At 38.1% G+C, this 27,372-nt stretch overlaps 1 protein-coding gene across 1 annotated transcript; it reads right to left on the reverse strand.

The window, feature by feature from the left end:
- Positions 1 to 536: 536 nt before the first annotated feature.
- On the reverse strand, positions 537 to 26,756 carry LYPLAL1 (lysophospholipase like 1). The gene is made up of 5 exons (XM_021550347.3): positions 26,651 to 26,756; positions 22,484 to 22,583; positions 11,563 to 11,732; positions 1,390 to 1,505; positions 537 to 795 (listed from the first exon to the last, which is right to left on the reverse strand). Exons 1-5 carry the CDS (start codon positions 26,733 to 26,735, stop codon positions 556 to 558), a joined length of 711 nt encoding a protein of 236 aa, XP_021406022.2. The 5' UTR covers positions 26,736 to 26,756; the 3' UTR covers positions 537 to 555.
- Positions 26,757 to 27,372: the final 616 nt, after the last annotated feature.

The following is a 27,372-nucleotide window of genomic DNA, read 5'->3' on the forward strand; positions in this document are numbered from 1 at the left end:
TTTTCAGGTGACACACAGGTGTGCTTCGAGGCAAGTTCATTCCCACATGCTGAGAACGCAACTGAAGCCAGTACAGTCCCTGTCACTAAACTAACTTGAATAGATGTATGCATTTGTACAAGGAAAACTGTATTATTTTAATAATTGGTCTTTTTGTTGCTGCAATGTCATTAGAAACTACCATGCCACTCTATATTTTTCCATCTTAGAATACCTTCCTGCTGAATCCCCCCCATCCAAAAAAAAAAATTATCTGGGAGATTCACAGCAATGCTTCCTGAATATTGCTTTGATTATTTTGGAATGCTTTTAATATTATCAGTCAGTATTTTTTGTAGACTGTGTGCTTAAAAACTGGACAAGAAAACAGAAAAAGAATATAATAAAGTGGGGTTTAGTGGTCAGCATCATTTTTCACCTCTTAGGTGAACTTTATGGAATAGAGAAGTGTCTGCCTGAAGCTGTGCTTATATAAGGGGTATTGGACACCCATATATATGTTACACATGATTTTAAAACTATGAAAAATCAGAAAATATGAGGCTGGATCTTTGTTTATTCATTTGCCTTTGGGGCTTCAACAGGCAATTTCTTTACAATCCAGGATTTTAATTTTTCTATTTCAGTTCTGTTCAGCTCATGATTGAGGTTTGGAAAAGTATGAAGTGATGTTGATACTCCCAGAGACTTTAACATCTTGTTGGTCTCTTCACCCCATGAGTAAAGAACTAGATCATCGGCAGTTCCATGGCACTGAAATAATTCTGGAAGAGCATTTTCATTTTGTTTCAAAGCCTAGATGGAAAGGAAACATTGTCAGACACACTGCCAAAAATTTAAAAGGAATATTTACAATTACACGGTGACAGTTATCACACTTACTGATCTACATTTTAGGAGTCATATTGTACTGTCTCTATAGAAGTAAACAAGGAAGTACTGGAAAAAACTGCCCTTCAAATTCCAATACAATAACTCCTGACAAATGATAGGGTTTACTTTAAGGTCTATACCCCTTTCCAAGTAAGAGAAATGACAACATGACAGCAAATGGAGCTTGTGAGTATTATAATGCAGCACATACTTTAAAAGAATACTTATGTTTACACAGACTCTTTAACAATTAAGGACAACTAGTAAAGCATTTCATTTGTTAATCTTTTTCTACATTTCAATATTGTACTGCCAGTGCAAAAACATGCAATAAAACATTATTTAAAGACAGCTTTAAAGCCTCACTTCCCTAATATTCTGATTATCTATTTCCAGAAATGGCGTAAGTTTAGAATGTGAAACAACTGCCTCAGATGTATAAACATGTATACTGAATTTTAATCACCATGTTTTCCATGTAGATAGGTACATTTTCTAAAATTACTACACACTCACCTGGTAAACAGCAGAGTCTTTATTCAGAAAACTGGACAAGGCAAAGACTCCTGCCAGATCCTGATGAAACCTAAAGGCCAAATGCATTGCCATTCCACCTCCCATTGAAAAACCTCCTAGGATGCAACAAAAGAAACAAAGATTTTTCTGTAAGTCCTTGTAACCCAATGTACAATTTATTATCTTCAGACTTGTTTCTTTTATAAAAATACAATAAAAAACCCATCTTGAGTACCATTAAGTTTAGAAAGATTTTACACTCACAGAATCATTTAGGTTGGAAAAGACCTCTAAGATCATCAAGCCCAACCTATGACCCAACACCACCTTGTCAAGTAGACCACGGAACCAAATCCCCCATTCAGTCATTTCTTGAACACCTCCAGGGACAGTGCCTCCAGCACCTCTCTGGGCAGCCCATACCAATGTTTAACAACATTTCTGTGAAGAAATTCCTTCTGACATCCAAGCTGAACCTTATGTGGCATAGCTTGAGGTTTAAATCAAAGCATGATGCAATTAGGATATTGGATAGCTGAAGCAGTGCTGAAGATTCATTACTGAAAGAGGATAAAAATGCCATTATGCCTTTACTTCAGAAGCCATTTGTGTATGGTCCTTACCAGGTAGCTGAATACTGTGGCCATACATACTCTGATATTAACAAAGTAAAACTCTGTGAACAGGTAATTCTTACTGCTTTTTGTACTCAGATTTCTCCCCTAGGCTTCACATATGAAAGATCTCTATTGTACATAATCAATGAGCATTCACATTAAACTAGCATTGAGGATATTTTTGTTGTTATACTTTGAGATATATAATAAATAGGGAACAAATGCAATGTACTCCCCCTGAGCTCTAACAGGCTCTCTGAATTAATGGTCTTCTGTGGTCCATATGTCTCTTCAACTACATGAATTCCTTACTGAAGATAATTCCTCAGAGATGATTTTTATATGACAAATGCTTATTCATTAGGAAAGAAATCCAGACTACCACATTACTTCACAAGGACACAGTACACAGGCTATTATATTGACTGAATCCAGATAATGAATAGAGTGAAGTTTCCTTTATTTTCTTATACACAATCTGGTCACTTATTTAATTTCCTTTTGATCATTCTGAAGAATGCTGTCATCCCCAAACCCCAAAAGAAGCACTTGTACTCTAAGAGACCATTCTGCATTTGCTTACAAATAAATACAGACAATGCTTTGTCAACAAATAAAACAAAGTCCATTTTAAGTATTTCAGATTACAGGAAGAAAAGCTGCATTGAAAAGTCATTACTAGTTTGTAAATGATTTAATCTTAAAATTTTGTACCCAGTTAGTCACAATCTGGCACACTGTCTGCAATTACTCACCAGCAGTCTTTGACAATGCAGTCACCTTCTGTTTAGAAGAATATTAGGTAATGGTTCTTTTATGTGGCTCATACTACTACAAGAAAATGCAATACAAAGGACAAGCTCTTTGAATTTGATTTGCATGGGAGTACCTGAAGTTTATCACCTGATACCACAACAATCTCTGAGTAAATGACATATGGTAAATGCTTCAAAACCAACAATTTGAATAAGTATGATGAAGACTATTTTTTCAATTACAAGAACCATTTTAGTATAAGTGTATGCTTGACATAACACATAAAAGACATTCTCAGTCAAGAACTTCTACTAGAATTCAAATTTTGGATGAAGGAAAAATAAGGGGCAGGTATAGATATTACACAAAACAACCATATGAAATGACAGAGCATAAACAAAACACAGAAGTACATGTATACAGATGATCTCAGCATGAAGAATACATAACTGTACAGCATTGTTAAGCAGATTGTGTCAGGAGTGTTAGACAAAATCAAAATGACACAGCAACATTTCATCCTTAATTGACCTTGCAGAACTCTGCAAGGTCTTCACCAATCTACTTCTCTACTTGAGACCAATCTACTTCCAAGACACACAAAGACTGTGCACAGAAGTTCAGAGTTTGCCAGTAGATATTAAATTTAGAAGTATGTTCACTTTCAGTTTTCCCCTCATGCCTATTTTAATGAGAACTGTGATTAATGCTTCACAATAGTTAAACAGGGTTAGCTCAACAATGCTCACATGCCAGTTCAGGAAAGCACCTAACTCTTTGTGTTAACTTCCCTGACTCACCAAGGAGGTTTATGTGTAGACTAATAGGGGAATACACACAGAAGACTCAATTATGTAAAACACTTCCAGTTGCAGAGAAAGTTCACTCAAGGATGCATTTATGACCTCAAATCTGCTTCAGTGTAGTGCTGATTTTTAGGTAATAGCCCTCTGCAATAAAAATAAAGCTGTTTTTGACTCACCTTGACAGCTGAGAAAGATCTGCTCAAATCACACAATCATCACACTTTCAAACTAAAGAATTTGAATCTGAAGGAAACTCCCATGCAATACTTCACTAAAATTAAAACATTCATTTCTGGAATATAATCTCTAACTAATTTCAGATAATCTCAGGCACAGGATGATGTAATACAATGTGACCAGAAACAAAATTTCTCATACCGAATTCATTCCTCATTGAATAAAACAGAAACCCTCACCACAGTTGCCATTTTTCAGTGATAAAACATTCCTTGTAAATAGCCTTAGGAGACTTGTAAACAAAACTCCAGCTCACTTTTGTAAAAGATCTTGATTTATATTATTTTGCTTCCCATTTGTCTGAAATGATAACCTGAAATGATACCCTAATGATGACACTTCAACATTATATGGGGTTCAGGAAACAAGTATTTACCTACTGTCAAACTTCAGATTTATTTGTTTCTTTGTACTTTGTCTAACAGTGTTTGTGTTTGCATCTCAGAAAACACTAACTTTATTGTCAAGCACAAAGGTTTAGTGGCTGCAACGAGCTATTACTGAATTCAGAAAGTTCTTTAGGTGCTCAATCTTATTCACAGAAAGAACAGCTCTCTAGCACACACAGGTTTGACATTGCCAAGTGCATCCTGAATCATACAGACTTGCCTATTTGTTATAATGATTATGGAATTAGGAAACAGAAACATCTCTTTTTCACTCTTTTCAGTAAACTTTAACATGTGCCCAAAAGTGCTTGCCATACTAGAAATCACAGCCATTGGGAAAAAATAGTTATGACTCATATCTAGGGAACAAATTTTGAAGAAAAAAAAAAGAAACAGGAGAAGCTAAACCCCAGATTTTGATGAGATTAGGATTTGGACTTGGGTGTAGGGGTGTAGTTTGGGGTGTTTGTTTTAAGCAGTATTTCCTCACTAGTTTCTCTGTATTAGTTGTTCATCTTTCCTGTATTTCTTCCCATTTTTCAGTACAGCTTTGGTAACAAAGTGACAAGAAATGAATTCTCCAGCACATAGTACCTGTGCCAGCACAGCACAAGACAAACACTCTTCTGTTGTATAAAGCTACACCAGTATAGTCAGAAATTGTCTTGGCCTGTTCTGATATTATTACAATACATTACATACTCTTGCCTCCTTTTCATTCCATTCTCACAGCGTTTTTCATTCTCAATTTCTCCTTTTTTAGTATTTCAACTTAAGAGTTGCTTTAATCAGTTTGTTATCAGGAATTTCTCCCTAAAGTTACATTCCAGTTTACTTTCCCCTGTCCCTAGGGACTTTGTGATTTACCTTCTATTAATGGCAACAGCACAACCTTGTTCTACACATCATCTGCAAAGAAGCTGACTTTCTGTTTTGACCTCCCATTTTCATCAATGAATGGAAGTATTATATACATTTAACAGTGTTCACAAATGAATATCAGCTAAGAGTACAAATGCCAGTGAAACAGCAAATTCCCTTCTCTACAGAACTCCCTGAACACTGCTCCTGTGTTAAGTACTCAAACATGTGCTTCGTCTCAAGTGAATTTCCTCACAGCATTGATTTTCTCCTTTTAATCTCTTAATGAAACTTCATCAAACCCAAACCTGGCACACCAGCAGAACTGCAATGAATGGTTTCCACCTTTGATAGCCTTGTTATTTTGGTTGTTAATTAGTCTATACAAGAGCAACAAACTTGAGATTCTTTAAAAGAACAAAGGCAACTTCCCTTGAGTGGCTTAGTCACTTGCTCTTGTTAGGAACATGAATCAATTTGCTCCCCAACTTTCTCACCAGTCAAAACACATTTGAAATGCATATTTAAGTGGTACAACTATTACCACTTTCTTGTAAAAACAAGTGCACTATTGTTTCTAACATATCAACTCGCAGTAAAACCAGAACCAGGTACATTTTATTTTCAACTGTTACAGGTAATAGAGGAGAACCCAACATGTGTACCTAAGGGGTTGTAATTTTTTAGCATTGGAAGAAAAATAAAATCCATGTAAAGTCTCAAATCAACTTTTATTAATATGTTACTCTGCCAATCTATGGCTTGCTTCATTTACCCAGTGTGTTTTCTTGGTTGTTTCTAGAGAGAACAGCAGTGTCCTGCTGTAACACTTACCTGTCATTTTTACAGTCAGCATAACTGCACAACATGGGAAAAAGGCAGAGAACAACCTATCCTTTATGCTCACAGCATTTGTGACTCTAAACTGAATCACAGGAAGGAAAGTGGAAAATAGCTCTCTAAAGCAGAGTAGTGATGCACAGAAACAAGCTGCTGTTCTGCAGAGCTGTGAGCCTTCTGTTAGCAGAGATCTTTTAGAATTCAGAAAAGAAATGGTAAGGATTTGCCTAAATAGAGCTGAGCCTGCACTGGCACATGACAATGGAATAGCAAATGTTGTGAAGTCTCATTTTTCTACAATTCTCTTGGCACAACTGTGAAGAAAGTACAGGTTAATTTGTACCCTGTGGCATGTCTGCACAACTGTCATGCATTCTAAAAGCCCATCCATCCATTTAATTCTGCACTGAATTCAGGCATTTATTAAAGATGAATAAGGACATGTCTTCAACAGAGTTCCTAGTAAGGCTGAGAAGATCAGAACTTGATTCACTTTATAATTATTTTCTTACCGAAGTCATTATTTTATAGGCAATGACAATATCCCAATGGAATTATTTTATTAGTTTACTTCTGTGAGTCTTATTTACTCCTAATCTTCACTATAATTTGCTAAACCTGACTTTCACCATATGGGAATGTGTCATCTTTCAGAGTCTTTAGAACATTAATATTGAATTCATCAAATGCTGGGAAACAAAGTAACAAGTAATGGTCTACTCTTGGTTAAAATTAGCATTGTACCTCCTACTGAAAGACCTATGAAGGAAACAGAAAGATTAATTTGTTAATGTCTTTTTTTACTTCCTGATGTGTGAACTAGAGTAGCAGAGATCCAAAAGAGAAACATGGTCAGTTAAGATACAAAAAGAAATCCCAAAACCAAGAGGAGCAAACATTTACTCCCAAATATAAATGCAAGTCAAATTTACACTAATGCACTGAAGATTAGTAAAATGTTGCAGGTATTACGGGGCAGATGGACTAACAGTACTGCTTTCAGCCCAGCATCTCAGGCACAATTTAGATAAAACACAAAGCCATGTAATGGGAGGTACAGAAAGAAAATTCTCATTTGAATTGCAGAGACAAACAGCAAAATAAACCCATGAATTTACTCTGTAAGAACAAGGCAGTAAGTACCTCTGAATGGAAGACAATGTCCTCCTAATAAAGACAGAAGATACAAAATAGGATGAGTGACAGCAAAAGGCTTAGGAGCCAAAAACATAAAGTGCCAAGATTGTGGGTGAAATAGATGGCCCAACACTTCAATGATTTATTTGGAAGTTTTTATCTCCACATATTTATAGGATCTGCTCTCTGGGGTGTCAAAGCCAAGATATTTCCTCCCCATCCCATTCTCACACACACTGAGAGAGAAGGAAATGCTAATATTTACAAGAAGCACAGAGCTTTCATGTTACTTCCACCATGGTTCAGTAGCTATGTAAGAAGTCTAGCAATAAACAAAAAGTGGTTGTGTGCCTCGTGTTATTGTTACAGCACAAGGGGTCAGGAATCATGCATGTGTTTTTTGGCATTTAGTCAAATCTACAGGACTGTTATGGAAAGTTTATTTTCACTGGCTGCTTACATGAGTAACTACAGGTGGCAGAAACCAACGCGCTTGGATCAGCACTTCTGCACTACACAAAAAGTGACCTGTGAAAGCAGGAAAGCAGTGCTAAATTAAGAACAAAAAAAGAACAAAAAGACTGCCTTTCACCAAAGTGTAGTTACTATAAGAGTGCCATTTCTTTCAAGAGCTTCTATTCAAGAGCTTGAACAAGATTGTTGAAATCTTACACATTTTTCACTGAAATGGACTTATTTTACAGGGCACTGTCACTATAGAAGCAGTTAATAAAACTCAAAACAACAGAACAAACAGCACAAGAAAACAAAAAACAAAAACACTGCCACCTGAAAAACCAACTTAGATTTAGATAGAAAAAGAAATTATTGTCCCACATTTTAAACTGTGGCTTGTTTGGAAAATTTAGCAATTAATTCAGGCATTTATAAAGAAGAAATACATCCTGTTTTTAGAGAAAGGATATTATCAAAGCTCCAAGTGTCAAAATTTGACTAAATTTATAACACTCTTTTATCTCCAAAGTCAATACAAACCTTCTTACAGGACTATTTACATGGAGTGCTTTAGCCAGGAAGACCAGTAAGAGTAACTCAACAAGAATGTCTGGCTAAAAAATAAGTACCATTATCAAATTCTGGGGATGATATTTTTTTTTTTTTTAATAATTATGTATTGCTGCTAGTCTCCCTTTCTTCCTCCTCCAAGGTCAGAGGAAATAAAGCTTAATCAGAAGTCTACTTCCTTCAAAAGACTTCTGTTAAAAGGAAAGCAACTTATGAAACTGTTAGGAGACAGGAATGGGTAGATAAGCCATGTCACAAAATTAATATGGATGTTTTAAAAATAAGACTTCCTTTAGATCCAGCAAAGTAAATAATTTATTTCCTTAGAAGTAGATTCACAGAGCAGCTGTTAAAAGCAAGGCTGCACCAGCATTTTCCTTGATAAGGGAGAGAGGAGTGGCACTGTACAACCTGGACTCCATCCTCAGCTTTAGAGTTCTGATCTAGAAGCAGTCACTTGTGAATTTCAGAGATATCGAAGCAAACAATGCAGGCTACAAGAGAAAATGCTCTTACTGTCCCACTATCTTGAGCTTTGCAGAAAAGCCTGAATGGCTCAAGAAGGGGAATCATCCCCCAGAACAGCAGGTGCTGGGCTTCTTGTTTTCCATGTTTGAGAGCCCACTGCTGCTCCCCGTTTCTTCCCACTCGCTCACCTTTTCACAGTGCTCTCTCAGATCTTGCCTTCTTATCCCACACCTCTGAGCTGTCAGCAGCTGCCCACCTTCCTGCTTACCTAACACCTCCCTCACCCTCATCCAACAATATCTGACACTCACCCTCAGCCTGTAATTTCTGGTCCTCTATTCCATATAAAACCATAACCTTCAATCTTGTTACGCTCCTCATATTCATTTTGTTTTCTTTCCAGTCATTAAAACTCCCACTTACTACAAAATGGCCACTCAACTCAATTCTCCTTAACCCTTTAAGGAGTATTTCATTCCCTGGAAATACCTTCATATGACCACTCTGCTCTTTGGTTTCTGTGACCCTCCCCAAAAAGGCCCCCACTGTTCTTCAGACTCCCAAGTTCTCCAGGGGCTTCTCTCAACTAATTTGTCTCTTTTTCCATAATAAGATACGTACCATTATGGGTCTCCAACATTACTCAACAGCACTGAATGCACTATGAATTCATAGCAAAATTTCACCCTGGCTTCACCTGCTATAAATGTCAATTTTTTCCCTTTAGCTCACAAAGGCTGTCTCCTCCAACTCTATGGTACCAGCAGTGACAAACTCACTGTCTGCACACCATCTGTTACATTAGGCCTCATCTTATTGTACCAAAAGGATATTCCTGACATTTTCCAAGAGAAATCTAAAAAGCTCTGACAAAACTTAGTCATCTGACATTCTAAGCAAGTAACCAAACCTTCCATTATCTCCTGTACACCAATCTTCTAAACTCAGAAAAATTTCAGGCCACACATTTCTCCTTTTTGAGTTGACATTACATTTTGGTGTGACATACATTACATGCCGACTTTCTTTTGATAAAAAAAATCAGAGAATGGTTTGCGTTGGAAGAAACTCTAAAGATCATTTTCCAATGATCCTGATATAGGCAGGAAGTCCTCCCACTAGACCAGGTTCCTCAGGGCCCCATCCAACCTAGCCTTGAACACTTCCAGGGATGGAAATCCTCAGCTTCTCTGGGCAATCTGTTCCAGTGTCTAATCTAAACCTGCACTCTTTCAGTCTAAAGCCATTCCACTTTGTCCTATCATTACATGGCCTTGTAAAAAGTCCCTCCCCAGCTTTCTTGTGAGCCCCTTTAGATATTGGAGCGTGCTGCAAGGTCTTGCCAGAGCCTTCTGTCTGAATACTATAAATCTGCAGAGTACCTTTACAAAAGTCCTAATTTCCTGTAAGAAAGACTGCCAGAAAATGGGCAATTATTTGCATGAAGTCTTAAGACAATTAATGTCACCTTTATGCATAGAGACCTTAGAGGATCTCTAAGCTTCATTCTTCACTGGTTAATCATCATTAACCAGTCATACACTGGTTAATCATCAAAAACAGCAGAGAAAAGGCACAAAGTTCTTGTGGAAGAACACTTAATCTTGTACAGCCACAAGTGATACAATTTTCCACTACCAAGTTTTTTATGCATCCGTATGAATCCCCTCTGTACTTCGGACAAAGTAACTCAGGGCTGCCTTATTTTGCTTCTTGCATAAATATTGGACTGAACCATGAGGATGCATGCTTGCAGTCTCTGTCAGGTGGGGAAACAGAGCTCTCAAGAGTGACAAAACAAGTACAGTTATTTCTGATTTATATGTGTGGAATGCAAACACACAGAGATGGGGACTTCCAAAGAATCTACGGGATGAAACACTCAGTGCATGCCAACTTCCTTACTCTGCTTATGCCTTGGAAAAAAAACCTTCATACTTCGCAGTCTGGCTATTTCTAACTTTGAAGGCTACAGAGAAAAGGAAAACAGCCTAGTAGCACACTGGATCTGTACATAGAGCATCTCCCAGCTCACTCAACAGCAAAGCACCTGCACTTCTCCAGCTGCTTCCAAGCCAGCAGGTATAACAACACAGGAAAGACAGATCAAAGGGATTCTGTTGACAGCCATCCAAAACAATGCACTCACTCCGCAGCCAGTGCAGTGAGCCAGAAAGGGAAAGCAAACACAGGCCTTCACAGAGCAACATGAGGCTGGACCAGGAAAACACACCAGGCTGAATGGTAGTGGCTTGGCTGTGCATTATTTTGATGGCATGACTCAGTGGGACATACATTTATAACATCCCACTTTAAGAGTTTTTTCCCCAGCCCAAAATAATTTGTGGTTTAGAGATGGGACAAGGAGCCAAAGACTTGTGAATTCTCATTCCCTCTCTGCCATAGGCTATTTCATCACCCTCAACTCCTGTGCCTCAATATCTCACCATCTATTTCAATGAACTACTGTGAAAGTTACTGGGAATATGTGGAAAGAGAAATAAAGATAGACACATATGAACTATTACAGCTAATGCTTTATTTGTTATCAAGTGTCAACCTTTAGTGCTATGTAACATGCACATTTTTCCTGCATGAATTAATTTAACCCAAAATGATTAGAACAGTAAGGAAAAGTTCATGATTATTTATATGCTACAAATCCATTCTCCAAAATGCACGTCATTTTTGGAAAGTGTATTTTTCCATCCTTGAAAAGGGCTTAAAGGAAATAGTAAAACTATGTACTTCTCAAAGTAAATCACTGCCCACTCTATTTTAAATAATGATTACAAATGACTGTTGAAAATAAAAACAGTTTTACATTTTCAGGATACTGCTTACAGTTAGCCACATTCTCCACCTGGTATGGGTTTAAGAAAGGATTCAGTATTGTTGAGGATCAGCTATGGAAAAGGTTCTTCAGCAGTTTCAAGCCATGATCATGACTATTCAGGATACAGTAAATTCAAAGAAGATAATCTCTCAACCATTAAAAAACCATCAGAATAAACACATTATAAATAAATCTCTTACCTATGAGTATCCTGTTCTTGGCAATGCCATTCTTAACCTCATCGTTGATCAGGTCTGTAAGGCCCTGGCACATGGAATCAATGCTTTCAATGTGTTCAGGACAGTCATTACAGATCTTGTACCTGTCAAACCACACATTGGAAAAGGCTCCTTTCATAGGTGTATATGGCCTAGAGTGATGGAAGGAAAGAAAACAAATGATTACCCAAGCACAGGATCAAAAGCCTTGATCATATGTAATAAATAAAAAAAAAATCTCCAGCAAAGGAGAGAATAAACATCTTTGAGGTCTAACTCCATTTATATCCAGTCATGTTGCATTTCCTTGCATTGAAGTCATGGTCCTTCAAGAATGAAGCCAACATTTGGAAGCTATGTAAAATGCAATTTCCAGCCAGTTAAATGTTAAGGTTGGTTAGGTCAGCTAAACATTTTAAATCTTAAGACGGTCAAGATTTTAAATCTTAAATCTCAATCCCAAACAAAGGGTTGAAATCCATGCTGGAATATGAAAAACTGAAGTAACTTCTAAACAAGACAGCTCTGCAGGAGCTAACTTTATGGAATTCAATTGCCTAATTCTTGACAAAACTGACAGGGCATGGATATTATGAATCTCTAGGTATTAAAAATAACCTGCCAATTTTTCTTTCTGTCAAACAAATACAGACATCCTCATCTTAGTGTGGTAGGTATCTTATAAACATAACAGAAAGAAATGCCATGGGCTTACTGGACTGGTGTACAAACAAGAGTTATGACACTCCTTGCCATAACACTGTGCTGTTGGAATGTCATTTTAAGTGCTTCAAGAGGCTGCCCAAACCCTAGATAATCAAGAAACCTTCAGTTCAAAGAAGCCTTTTCTTTGGTTTTAAATAAAGATGATTAATAGAGCCCTGGAGTCCCAAGAAAGGTGATCTAATTGCCTTGCAATGGCTCTACAATATATTACAAAACATACTGCTATGAGATCGACCATCTCAAACAAAGCCCCTTGAAACCATTATTTGCTATGTTCAACCAGGGCAAATTCTTCACTTTTACTTAAGCTTAGCTCAGATTACAATCATCATCCACAAAACAGACAGCTCTTGATACATTTCTGGATGGGAACACACTGAAAATGCTAAAGTTGACTTCTGTGCTGTCTCTGGAATTTTTTCAATGCTAGGATTAAAGAAAGCCACAACTAACCTAAAATGAGAAAGCCGCTAATTCAGTTATTCTTTTGAAGGAACAAATTCTGCCTTTCTTAACACCAGAGAGGCTTCACATATGTAAACATCTATTTCTAACCCAGTACTGCCACTAGGATGAGTGTTCAGATAGTACTATTTGGACTATTCAATCATAAAAGTAAAAAATGAGAGACCATAGGTTCTGCCTATATTGTCATGAACACAAAAAAAAAAGAGCCCATTACTTAAAAGTTGGCAAGGAAAATTGAAAGAGGCAACAAACAACAGCTGAAAGAGGCAACAAACAGCAACAGATAGGTACAAACAGAAACACTACAGGTTCATCTTTTTCAGCAGAGCTTCAGGGTACCTAAAATGTACTATTATTGAAAGTGTCATACAGTATGTGGTCAAGTGTCTGAAGTAATCCCTCATTTCCAGAATTCAAAACAAACTGTATACTCAAGCACCAGAATTTTAAAAATTGAGCTATTCATTTTCAAGCTAGCTCTTACTCATCTATTAAAAAGCTAACTCCAAAATTAAAGGAAATTCAGTGGAAAAATCTTGTATACCCAGCAACTTAAAGCTGCATTTCAAAATAGTATTAAAAATGATGTGCTTTCTTGACTGTCTTTATTTTGGAATTCTGTCTCCAGAAATTAATTGATCAACACGTAAGAAATAAGATTACAAATATCTAATTAGAAAAGTCAGTTTCTAAGAGCAGACATTCCAGCCAAATCTATGAAGAGCAGAATCAATGGAGTTTCCAGAAGTCACCTGGACAATATGATGTACAACAGACGAAATGCCTGGGCAAACAGCATTTAATCCATTATTTTAGCTTCTCTCAAACACTTTTACAGCAATCCTGGTTAAAATGCTTAGCAGTCAGAGTGGTTCATTTTCTAGTAAAGTGTGAAAGATTTTAGTAGTACTACAGCAGGTTGACCTGGATTCATTATTACAGCAGGTTAAATTCCAGGATTTATATGAAGTATAGATATATACACATACTAAATTACAGCAATTAAATTTACATTCCATAAATATTAAAACATGTTTCCCCAAAACTAAATGACAAGATCATGACATTTAAAACAGATCAAAATTCATCACGAGATTATAATACTTGATCAGATGTTGAAGCTCAGGACTTCTCCCTGCTGTTTTTGCAAATTCTTCATAAGACAGATGAAAGACCAATGTCTTTCAAGCCCACAGGAAAAGACCCCAAAGCAAACAGACAAGTGGATTTCAGCTGCCTCAAAAACATCCTTGCAAGCACTCTTGATTTCTCAGAAATGCATTAAAAATAAACTTTACATAAAGCTGAGAAATAAGATTCTTTTAATGGTTCACCCAACTGGTACATCTGTTTTAGTCATTCACCTTTTTCTTTAAATAATCCCTTTATTAGTTGGCACACTACAACTCAGACATTACCACGGTAAACAAATATGTTTGGCATGGAACCATCTGTACAGCTCCAAGAATACAGCACCAAATTTTTTCATACAATTAAACCACAAAAAAAAAAAGCCCCAAAAAACCTATGTTACAACGACATGAGAAGCTGGACTGAAATATGCAAAAGCAAAAAAAAAAAAAAAAATACAGAGTGGAGTGGAAACTACATCCAACAAGATCAACATGGTCAGTTAAGGACAATGTCAGACCAAATAATCAGCTTTAAGTTTGGAATTTTTTTCTCTCTCTTAAGTTTAATTAAAACTCATACCATTAGTCCAGCTGTGTCTCACTTTCTTTATTCTCTTTTTAAAATTATACTAGAAATAAAGCTCTGTGTCTCTAATAATGTGTGCCATTGAAAGTGGGAATGAAAATAGAGTCCCCCAAGTTGTGTGGGCATTTTTTCTCATTTGGTTTTAAGGGGTGTGTGTGAGTATGTTTTGCTTGTTCTGGAGTTCATAAAAGATTCATATCCATATAAGAAAACAAGAATCAAGAATCTTCTCTCTGTGTAGATCCAGCTTCCAAACTTGTATCCATTTTTAAAAGACACTTGAAAGTTCAATTTGTACAAATTTCTTTCTTAACATTTAAAAGTTAGGAGAATGGACAGCAAAGGAGACATGGCTGATATCAAACATCATTTAAGAAACTGTAGGGATTAGGAGGATTAGAATCTTTAAAATACTACCTGATATCCCCAAATCACTCTAAATAATGTTTTCTGATTAGTTTAAAGCTCCTTTTTGTAAGGGCATTGCTAGAGATCAATATACCTCTTGCATGAGAATGCAGTCTCAAGAAGATCCTATGCAATACTTCAATGTCTTGAAAGGAAAATATATCCTGTAATATCTTTGTAAGCACTTACCATCCATTTCATCTCAGACAGAAGTAATTTTGACTGTTGATTTCAGTGCAAAGTTTCAAAGTAATAGTATTACAGATTTTACAAATTCAAAACGGATTAGGTTCTGCTACCCTGAGTTCTGTAGCAATGAAGAAAACATGATGAAAAATAGGTAGCAGCAACACCATCTATCTCCACCTTTCTGAAGCACAAATATATCCTCTAGACCTTCTTACTCATGTTTAGAATTGTGCCAGCTAGTCTGAAATTATCTTAAAAGAAGTGAAGGGCAACCCAGTGATGCTACACAAGGTTCAAATTCAGATCTCAAACCATGGCAAATTTAATCTCCAAAATGATGCTATTAGCATAGTGATTCACATAAAACTAAAGGTGGTTTTGTTCATTACCCAATAAATCACTGTCCCTATCCCACATTTTAAGTTAGACGACAAGCCAGCAGTTCTAGCTGCATTAAATGAGACAGCACATTGATAAATGGCAAGTATTCTTCCCTGAACTCTTTCTCCTGACACATGATTGTATCACTGCCTTCATGCTCAGCACTACCATCACCTTGCATTAGCAGACACAAACCCAGACCATTGGCTTCCAGACAGAACTTCCAGAAATGTCAGACAGAACTGGAAATTTATAGTGAAGTTTGGCTTCAAGATTGAAATAAAAACAAAGAAAGATAAAAAATTATTGAAATCCTCAATTTTTCCTGCTTCCCAAACTCATCTCCTCTCAGTTAGGAGGTAGGGCCTCTCAAATTGTAATGTTGTCTTTCAGAAGACTGTGCATCCCTCTGAAAAAAGCTATAGGGCACGCTACCACAGGAGTTCCACACTGCTCTGCTGAGACTCCAGCTGGAGAACTACACCCAGTCCTAGAATCCTCAGAACAGGAAAGACATGGACCTGTTGGAGCAGGTCCAGAGGAAGGTCACAAAAATGATCAGATCACCTCTTCTCACAAAGAAAGGTTGAGAGGTGGGTTTGTCCAGACTGAAGGAGACAAAGCTCCAAGGAGACCTTATTAAAGCCTTCCAGTACTTAAAGAGACCTACAATAAAGATGGGAACACACCTTTTAGTGGGACCTGCTGCAACAGGAAAAGGAGAAATGACTTTCAATTGAAATTGGTTGGATTTAGACAAGATATAAGGCAGACTGGTTTTTACAAGAAGGGTGCTGAAACATCAACACACGTTGAATAGAGGTGGTAGATGCCCCACCTCTGGAAACATTTTAGGACAGTCTGGATGGGATTTCAAGCAACACAATCTAGTTAAGATGTCCCTGCTCATAAACTAGATGACCTTGAAAGGTCCCTTCCAATCCAAAATATTGAGTTCTAGGAGCAAGTCTTAACTCTCTTAAAGCTGATGGCAGGTTTTTCTAAAGTAAAGCAAATTACTCCCTAATCCCAAATTCTCTCATAGCATAATATCAGTGCTGAGTTTCAGTACTACATTTCAATAGAAAATTTAGGTCCAAAATATACTTTTTTATTCCCACTGTCTGCTTGAAGCAGAAAGCAAATTTTAAAAGAAATGGGGAGGAAAATAGAGAATCCAGCTAGTCAAATAAGAAGTATAAATCAGAAACTCTATTCCAAGGTACATCTTAAAACTGAGAGTCAGCATATCTTAACAATGAAGCTTTGTGGTATGATAACAGAGCATATGATGTGTCCAAAATTCAAGCAGCTTTAACTTAGAACTATACTTAAAAAAAATCACCAAAAGGAAGGCAAGAGTCATCTCCATGAGGAGCAATTTTGGCTGCTCTCCAGAAAAGGCTGTGCCTGTTCACTCAACCACATGCAAATGCTTTTGATAGAGTTGTTCTGGATGCACATTGTCTGAAATGAGAGCTGACTGAGCCAGTACAGAATGGTCACCTGAAGAAATACTATGCTGACAGCTTTTGTTACTTGAGACAAATCTTATTCATTCAAGACAAAGGAAGCTGCAATAGAGTCTGGCATAAAACTCAGTGGGATAAATTAAGTTTGTTTCTGTTTCTTTCTTTTTGTGGGTTTGCTGGGTTGGTTTTGTTGTTGGGGGCATTTTGTTTTTTTGGAGACAGTGGTGCAAATTCTGGGGATTGGTACTAATCAGAGAACAGCGATAATTTTATAGTTGAAAAGACCATAAAAGACCTTTAATATACATTACCAGTTCCTCAGCAACCACTAATGGCTGCCTTACAAATTCACTGAAAGAAAGCGGCAAGAGGCAAACCAGAGTCCAATCTACATCAGTTCTCCATTATGGGGTCTGAAAGGCACTCTGGGATTCAAAGTGGCATCTTTCACAAGCTGGTGGCAAAAAACACTGAGGATGGATGAATGACACTAGCTAAGCACAGAAACCTTTGAAAAGACTGTAAAGCAAGAATACAGAATGGCACATAACTTGGAAATCTACAACTGCTTGCTGGAAGGGTGATATAAAACCAATTGTCTCCAATTCTTCCGTACCGGAAAAGGGTTGAGAGAAGAAAAACAACATGAAGGATGCCTAAGAGCACAATACAGTAAAAGAGATTAGAAATCCAAGATAATTTCCATCATGTTTTAATTTGTTTTCTGCAAGCATGACTACAGTTATCTCTGGCAAGTGTTTAGTGCATCCCATGTGTTATTTAGCATCTGATGTAAGCATTAGATATATGCAGTTTTCCTCACCTAATTCCAGAGCAGAAATAAAAGGAAAATACAAAGTTTATCCAAGCATACTTCAAGCATTATTATGCAGAATATGTTGAATTTCTACTTAAAGGAGATGAAAGAACCACCCCATGATACCAACCCAAACCTTTCCCATTCCTCCCTCAAGCTCCCACCTTTAAAAAAGACTCCTTTGTGTTAAATTTATGAATGAGGTTAGGCCTTACAAAAGTCAAGGATTAATAACGTGTGCTTGAGCCAAAAACAGTATGATAGGCACTGTGCATGCTCCCCTCCAATCCATCTCAAGTCCGAGCTGCAGTACCCCTGCTGCTTTTCCAATCCGAGGCCTCTCACAGGCAGAGGCTGCCAGAGGAGCTGAGTGGTGCCAAACTGTCTGGTGGTTTTGTGATACAGCCAGATGGGGACTATGGTGAGATGAAGCTCATTTCCACCCATGAGCTGAGCAAAGATGTGAATTTAGGAGAAAACATGGAGAAGTGGGCGTTTTAGTCCTTACCAGACACATAATGATAATGGAAATTAGAATAAATTGGCCCCCTCCACTCCAGATAACAAGTTCTGAACAGAGACTTACATCCCACAGAAAGGTTTGTTGAGTGAATGTCAAAAAGATCCATGAAATAGCCAAAGTAGCATTTATAGTTGATTTTCTGACTTGCAAAAGAGAAGGACTGTCAGAATGGAATGCAAGACAACGCAAAGAATCTTTGGCCTAGATTTTTTTCAGGGAATTATAGAAGGCAAGGTATATGTATTAAAACAAGCAGAGCCTAAGTGGTTTTAGATTTACCACGTTAGCTCCTGCAATGCCAATTTAAACTATCACTTTCTATTAAAAAAAAAGTTTAAATTGGGTGGTATTCAGTTCTGATTTAGAAACTCAATAGAAACCCAATGTTTAAGTCACAATTGTAGCAGCTGAAACAGTATTTAAAGTTGTAGGCATCCTGACCCAAATAAAAAGAGAAAAAGGAAACCCTTTCCTTTAAAACTATTAGTGTAGACGTGGCTTTAAGGATTGCATCAGCTACTAGGGCTCCAATTTGAGCTTGTTTTTTTTTAAAGATATATATTAGTATTACAATTGAGAGAAAATAGAATTCTGTCATGTTTAACAAGTTTAATCTATGTGCAGAAGCACTAATCTTGACAGAAAGCTAGATATGGTTAAAACAAGTTCTCTACTCATTTTTAAGTATTCCAGTATATTAAAACCAGAAAAAAAAAATAAAACCTCCAAGCAATGTGTAAAACTTTTAATTTGTAAAGCAAAATTTGCATACCCCAGGTAAATGCACTTTATTTCCAAACATATTCCAAATTCACGTGTCAGTACTCTCACTACATCCTATCAAGCTTTCGAATCCACATATTTTTTCCATTTTTATCTAAGCAGGCTTTTTACCATATGTGATTTTTTTAGTATTTTTGCAGATTTTTCTTTTTTACTTGTAAATTTCACTATCGACATTCTGTTATTTTTACTCAGGACACAACAAAATATGAGACTCGTTGCACTTTCCAATGTGATGGGGAATAAGTGAGACAAAATGCTGCAAACACTGCCTGTCCAGGGGGCATCAGGAGATTGTTCTCTGCACAAACCCTGAATACCACAAAAATTATTAAAGAAAAGCAAATCTCTTTTGAAAAAAGAAGTGCGACTTTTTACTGAGACCTACAGAGATGAGTAAAAAACCAGTTTTATAAAATGCAGTTCAGTAACATTCCATTGCTTTTACCCATAATCTTCTCTAGTGTTTGCCGAAATCAATGCTAGTGAAGCCAAAGAACATATTTCAGAATTCTTCCTGATTATATGCTGGACTGGTTTTCCAAAATAATTTTCAGATACATTGACTCTTGAATCAAAGCATGTCTGAACCTCTGATGCTGTACAAATTAAAAATATGCATGTTTAGTATAACCCAAATCCATCCTCCACAAAAAAAAAAAAAAAAAAAAAAAAAAAAAAAAAATCAATATTGTGTTGAAAAATGTGAATTCCACTGGTTTTCAAAACTCTCTTGAAGAGACGTGAAGAATGTATATCTATGGATCTATTAATTTCCATCAAAAATGTGAGGAGGTATTTCTGACCTGCAGTTAATCCTGCCAAAGCCCCCAGCTTTGCAGTTATATCATCAAACCTGCTTTCACTGGCATAACTACTTTGACAGGGAACATTCACCATGCATGTGCAAAGTTATCCTGGAAAAGACAGGAGCTCAGAGCATGAAGTACATCCACATTAACAGTATTGTGCCAGAAGAGCACATCAGCCAATCCTAGGAGGGTGTTGCCAAGCTTCAAGCTTTTCTTTGATTTCATCATCAGCACAAGAACCTGTAGGCAAGTTTTGAACTGACACTGCAGTGGCAGGTTAGACAGAGGCTCTGTCTCAGCAGCCTGACTTTCAGCCAGCACATTCCTCAGCCTCTGTGTGGGCAAAGAACTTGGTTTCAGAATCTTCTCAGCAGATCTGCATGCCCATAAGCACCCAGCTATAGGTCTCATTAACAAGGAGGCTGAATTCCTCCCTTGCTGCCAGAAACATTTTGAATTCTTATTAAAATATATATGCATATAAATATACACATACATATAACCAACATATATATTCAAGTTTAATTACTTTAATGTCTGCCATTCAAGTTTGGAAGTTCTAAGCCTTGCTTTTATTTTCTGTGAAAGAAAGGAATGCAACTGTTACAAAATCATTTCAAAAAAGCATAATGTGGTTTGTTCTTGAATACCAAGACAATATGAAATAGGTCTGTAAATGCTTTGTTATTTTGGTTTCAACCAATGACATGTATCATCAAACTTCAGCACTGCTGCAAACAGTGGCAAACTGCTTAGGAGCATCTGTTTTATTTTACTGTGTCAGCTAGGGTTGTTTATCAGTAAGAGAGGGCTATACACAAGAGCTCTTTGCCAGTTAAAGACAAATAGTGTGAGTATTTTATATTCTTTGAATATACAACTTTTCTGTTCTGCTAAAAGCCACTTCTGAATCAGCTCATGCGTGACTCTACTTGGTCTAGAAAAGAACAAGAATAACCTCAACTTAAAAAGAGAGTGAAATAAACTGTTTATTTGCATATTTAATAACAACAGTATTTTCAACTCTGTTTACCAAAGTACTGAAATTCGAAGTCATAATATAAAAACAAATTCCTTCATTTGTGTCAGGAGATGCTGCTGGTTAATCATTGTTTACATCTGTAGTAACCCAAAGAAACCAGAACAAGAAAAGGACTGGACCTCAGAAGTGCAGTGGGATGGAAAAGTCAAGCACTGGCCCAGCAGATGTGGTCTCAGGTGCTCTGGCTGCATATAGCATAAGGAGAAAATTTCCCAGGGGTGCAGCTCCCCCTGCATTTCCCCAGTATCTGCTGTGCTGGGAGGGAAGCAGTGGATCCCCTCAGCATGTGTGATGTGCCACTGGTAACTCTAGCATCACTTTAACCTGTCACCAGTGAGGTAACAAGCACATTATTTACAGAAAATGGGATTCACTCCCTGCTAACCCCAAATACACTGCTTCAAAGGCTTCCACTCACAGGTTTCATTTTTCTGTAACACAGTGAATACATTCACACTGCAATCTCTCAGTTGCTTTTCCTGCCCAAGTAAATAATAAAAAATACATGGTTAAGGGAAAGATATTTTTTTTTTTAATTTCATGTACTAATGAGTGCCAGACAAAATCTGCTATTATATTTGTTTACACCATCCAAGAATTTTTTTCTGACTTTGGAACCTCTATACCTCAAAAGTCTACGTCACAATTTCCTTTTATGTTCAGTATTAATCCACATTTATGCACAAATTCAGAAAGAAACTCAATCCCATTACCTTCAAGGAAACATTTTCCTAACTTAGAGCCACAGACACCTCAAAAAAATTGTATTAGGAAAAATTAAACATCTCTGAAATTTAGTATTATATATTTAATATATGTTACATACATAATATATGTAATTAATTATATATTCCATATTTATTATTATCTTTGGATAGCTATGGGGGTGGGTGTCCAACTTTTAGCCACTAGGTTTGATCACATAAACTTTCAAATTCCTGCAGGAAAAAATTTTAATCTATACTTCCATTTACCACTGAACACACAGTGTCATTTAATAACAAGACTTGGGCTCACAGCAAATGTTGAAATCAATTCTCTTTGAAATAGCTGGGCCAGGATTTAAACAAGAAGTAATGTGCATTTTTGAATTCCCAGTCCTTTCTCCAGGAGCTGAGGATCTTTGACATCCTACTTGCCAAAAAGACCACCCACCTTCCGTACTGAAACCTGGCACAAAATACAGCACAGTACTTTAATAGTTAATATATGAGATTTATTATGGGTAGAATTATGATCTGGATCATGACTCTCTAATGCCACTACACACACATTGCAGGATCATCTTCTATTTATATGAAGGAAATGGAAAGCTACTATAAGGACAATATCCAAATTTCAAATAGAGGCTGTGACTTCTGGGAATCATTAATAGAGTCTTAACCACTTAAAATCACAGCTCCTGGACAACAATGCATCGTTGAGCTTCAGTTTTGTCAAAAAGCATATACATGAGAAAGAAAAAAGAATTATTAAGACAATTTGTACTAATATACAGAACTGTATTTTATAGCACTGGAACAAAGGAACTTAATCCTACAGTTACAATATATTAAATGGTACCTGGCAGGAGCTGTAGGGTAAATTACTTTTATATGCTGGAATGCCATGTCTTGATTCAAAATTTGTTTTATCCATGCTCTTGCTCCTTGGCCAGTATCACCTGTATCACACAGAAGAGTACAAGAATTATTCTGTGCATTTAGAGAGAAAATTATACAATGTCAATTATATTTTAGATTAACTTAATTTCAAATTATTAAGTTAATATACTAAAATGCTAAAACATAACTTTCTTGAACAACTTCAGTCCCCTTTCCAATGTACTCAAAACTTCCTAGAAAAAGACTACTTAAGATATCCCACAACATAAGTTTAATCAATACTTTGCTACATTCAATGATTTAAGTATCTCCCAAGCAGACACAAGGACTTACCTCTTACTTACAGTTTACCATATTTGCTCTTAAGTGATAAACAAAAATCTTGATGAACATCGTAAAAAGTGATGTAAAATAACTGTTGCTCCCCTTAAAAAGCTAGTTACTTTTACTAGAGATTTTTATGTTAACCCACTTCAGAACCTAGTAAAAAAGATCTTCACTTTTAATTATGCTAACATTGCACATAAGCTTTTCGGGAAAAAGCGAATTTGTAAAGAGGTTCATTTAAAATATCTAGCAGACTCTTAAAGAAACCTTAACCACACAGTTCTGTTTGAAAATTAGTTGAGATCCACTCCCAATTTGTTTTTTTTTCCAAGTCTTACCAATGCAGGCTATGGCCCAAACCCCTGCAGACTGAAGTGCAAGGAACAGGATGAATTCTTCTGTAGATAGCATTTGCTCCTTTTAAATAAATAGACATATATACACACCAGACAGTGTCTCCAGCTTGTCTTTGCACCACTAGTATCTTCAGCCATAATTTCACTGCCACCTCTCTCAAGAGCAGGCACAAATAAGTCCTCAGCATAACACAATACTTCAAGCTTAAGCAAACTGGTCCATCAAGGAATATATTTTTACAGTAGGAAGGATGTTCAACCTAAAAAATTGCGTGCTGGCTCAGCAGACTGGAATTTCACTACCGCCACTCATACTATAGGACTTCAGTCTTGCTTGAAGTTGAGTTTCCCACATATTATCAACTCAAAATGCTAATATTCTCTATTATTTTCGCTCAAGTTGTTTGGTTTGACTTTAGAACTCACTCTATTCTTTTCAATAAAATGGCCAAACCAAAAGAAAAAAAATACCACTGTCCTTAGCCAGGCTTATTGGCACATTACACGGGCTCATTTGAACAATCCCACATGAATATACCAATTCATTGTTAAAACTATTTTAATTCTCCAGTGGAGAAAATCTGCCTTAAGCACTCTAACAAAATTCAGATGGTTTTTATATACAAACATAATTAATGTATCTTCAAAATTAAAACAGAAGACAAGTAGGACTCAAACCCAGCAATATTTTTCCTGTTAAGCACAATTAGCATAACTAGAACTAACTGTTCTCTGACCTAAACACTCCATGTGACAAATAAAAAACAGGGTTGCAAAACTGACACAAGTCTTACCCTGTGCTAAGTTAAACAGTAAAATCCAAGTTATCTCCTTAACTGGATGCTTCAGAAAATACCCCCACAAGCACTTTGCTTTATGCAAGTACTGTGATCTGAAGTCCAAACACACTTCTGAGTCTTTTCAGACACTCTTGACATACAAGGGTTTCCTCAAGGCCCTCGTCACCTCACTTATAAATAATGTATCTTAGGCTTGAATTAACATTTTTTCTATACACTGTTTGTTTTTTTTTTTTCAGTTAGAAAGCCAAGGTCTAAGCCTTGCAAATACTTGCACAGAATGAACCCTCAGGTAAATCAACCAGCTATCCCAATGATGACAGAATTGGGACTTAGGTCTTGACAAATTTCTTAATGATGTAGGATAAATCATTATTCTATCATTTATTCCCACCTCTTCAACGTCACAAAGATCTGTAGAAACATTTATTGTTATTGAAGACAATTTGTCCATTCAATTTGTCCAGAAAACTCAGTAAGAGAAAATGTATGTCCTTCTGTATCAAGAACTGTCATGGTCCAAATGCTACTCAAACATGAGCACTTGTATGCTCAGATAATGTATTTTGATTTGCTAGGAACAGAACTTGGAGGAGAGGGAGGAAAAGAGGAGACCGTGACATCAAACAAAAGCCAACAAACCTCCTGAAATGTTAGTCTTTCAGGCTCTTCTGAAATTTTGGCATTATATGTTCTGAACACTACAAAAATAAGCAAATGATGGGTGATTCTGCTTTGAGTTAGTTTACGAACTGAAAAAGACTGATGGCAACTTTATTATCTTCTTCTCCATCCTCAAGTAAAATATTACTTTCTTTCCTTTCAAATATAGTTTGTATTTCCAAGTTTTCTTTCTCTGCAAAGTTAAAATTTAACATGTAACATGTAGACTGGACATTAGGAAAAACTTATTCACCCAAAGGAACAGGCTGCCCAGGAAAGTCACTGAGTCACCATCCCTGGAGGTATTTAAAAGATGTGTAGATGTGGCACTTAAGGACATGGTTGAGTGGTGGACTTGGCAGAGTTTGGTTAATGGTTGGACTCGATGTTCTAAAAGGTCTTTTCCAGTTTATGATTCTGTGCTTGTTACAACTTGCAAAGTTGTAATCCTCAGCCTAAAAAGCTATGACATACTTGCTATGTCCATTTGCTTTTCCTGCCAAACTACCAAATGGAACCTCTACCTAAATCCAATATATAGTACCAGGGCTGTTCTAATACTTCTCTATACCAGTTTGCATTTGCATTCTGCATTTGTTATAGTTTGTCTAGAACAAGCATTATGTACAAAATGGATTCATGCCATTTGACTGGCACTTTCCATACAAGTGCTGCACAAAGGTTTACAACTCGGGTTTACAGGCCAGCCCACAGCAACAGAACTGTGGTGACTTCTGTTTTAAATTCTATTCTGTGGAACTGCTAGAAACCAAATAAAACCACCCCATTACAAACATTATGAACAAAATAATATATATAAAAAAGGAAATTGTAGAGTATTTTAACCACATGTGGAATCAACCTCTAACCATTACTCCTCCAACATTACAGAAAATTATTTCCTCAAGCATTAAAGCATTAGCATTAACAAGAGAGCTGAACACAAACTCTTTCACTTTCATTCTTTTACTCACAGAATTTTTAAAAAGCAAAATTCAACTAGATTATAAAAATGAAACTAATTTAGTAAGGACACACATCTTTGTAAAACTAAATAGAAGCACCAGCTAAATGCAAAAGTAAGCAAAATACCGAGAAAGTGTTGAGTTTGTTGCCATATGCACATGGGCAGTTCAGTGATATCGCTTCTCAAGGCCTTGATCTAATAAAGACCTAAGATTACTGGGCTTTTTTCTTTTCTTTTAACGTAATGTGGACCTTGTTATTTAGCTCATTAGAAACAACTTGTGTAAGGAATGAAACCCAGCAAAACACATGCTCTGCCCTCAGACCAGCCACTGATGTAGGTAACTCCCCTCTGCAGAGGGTGGCCATGAAGCCAGTCTGGACATGGACAGGGCCCTTCTGAACAATCAGAAGTTGGTAAATTGCTTTTAAAGGGTGCCAACAGTGCTCTCATGCCGATTCCAAAACAGCAAGAGCCACTTTAACTGTGAAAGTCATCCTCTGAATACGGCTGCCCTCTGAGAGGGGCAATTAGGGAGTAACAAGACTCGAGGAAACGCTGTGAAGTGTAAGGTCGGGTGCCAGGGGAAGGATTTCCACCCAGAGGGAGGCTGGACACTGGAAGAGGCTCCCAGGGCAGAGGCCACAGCACCAGGCAGCCTGACTGACTCCAGCAAGCCTTTGGACAGCGCTCTCAGGTGCGACTCTCGGGGTGCCCTGTGCGGGGCCATGACCTGGCGTGCCACGATCCCGATGTTCCCCTTCCAAGCGAGCACGTTCCGTGATCTCCCGGAACGCGTGCGTTCCCTCATGGAAGCCGGTTCCTGCGGGACCCTCTCCGGGCACCTTGCCGGCCGCCGCCTCTCCGCCGCGGGCAGAGCGGCGGGGACAGGGTCACCTCACACCCTGCCCAGCCCAGCCCCGCCCCGCCGCCCCCTCCCGCAGCACCGCAGGGCCGGCCCTGCCCGCTTCGGCCGCTCCCGGGCGCCCCGAGAAGGGAGGGAAGGCAGGCACCTGAGCCGTGCAGGAAGATGAGGGAGGCGGTGTGCCGGCCCGCGGGGGACACCACGCTCCGCTGCAGCGCCGCGGGCGCCGCCATGCCCGGCGCTCTCCTCCTCCTCCGGTTCCGGGCCTGCCTCCGCCCTCCTCCTCCGCTGAGGCGCCCCGGCTCTCCTGGCAGCGGGCCGGGAGCTCTGTCGCTCCGGGCGCTGCGCTGGCTTAGCAAAGCTTGTTCGCAGGCGGACTCGCTGCAGATGCCGTGTTTGGCGGTGTCCTGTGCAGGGACCGGCCCGCCCCTTGGGTGTCACGCGTGGCAGAGAGAAAACCCCTCGGGCGGGTGCCCCGGTGGACTCCCTGCCTTTATTCGAATGAAGTTGCAGGACTCCTCTGTCTGGCGTTTGTGGAGTTTCCTGGCACACGTGAGGTGTCGGGCTGCCGCAGCCCTTCAAGGGCAAGGCCAGGCTGCGGCAGAGCCGCGGGGAGCCGGGGGATGCTGGCGGCTCCTTCGAGCCGCAGCAGCGGCTGAAGGAGCTGCCCGGGGCACCGTGAATAAGGTCCCGCAGACATCTGAAACTTGTCCGACCTCAGTCCATGTCTAAACACAGCCACCCTGATGCTCTCGCTAGCCTCTACTGCCGCAGACATCTGAAACTTGTCCGACCTCAGTCCATCTCTAAACACAGCCACCCTGATGCTCTCGCTAGTCTCTACTGCCGCAGACATCTGAAACTTGTCCG

Source organism: Lonchura striata, chromosome 3 (genome assembly GCF_046129695.1).
Source record: "Lonchura striata isolate bLonStr1 chromosome 3, bLonStr1.mat, whole genome shotgun sequence".
NCBI lineage: Eukaryota > Metazoa > Chordata > Aves > Passeriformes > Estrildidae > Lonchura > Lonchura striata.

Excerpts from the sequence above, each read along its gene's own strand:
- LYPLAL1 (XM_021550347.3), bottom strand. The coding sequence starts at position 26,735 with ATGGCGGCGCCCGCGGCGCTGCAGCGGAGCGTGGTGTCCCCCGCGGGC. Across the intron at positions 11,733-22,483 it reads TACCCTACAGCTCCTGCCAG|GCCATATACACCTATGAAAG; the intron begins GTACCATTTAAT and ends CCATCACTCTAG. Across the intron at positions 1,506-11,562 it reads CAAGAACAGGATACTCATAG|GAGGTTTTTCAATGGGAGGT; the intron begins GTAAGAGATTTA and ends GTTGCATCCTAG.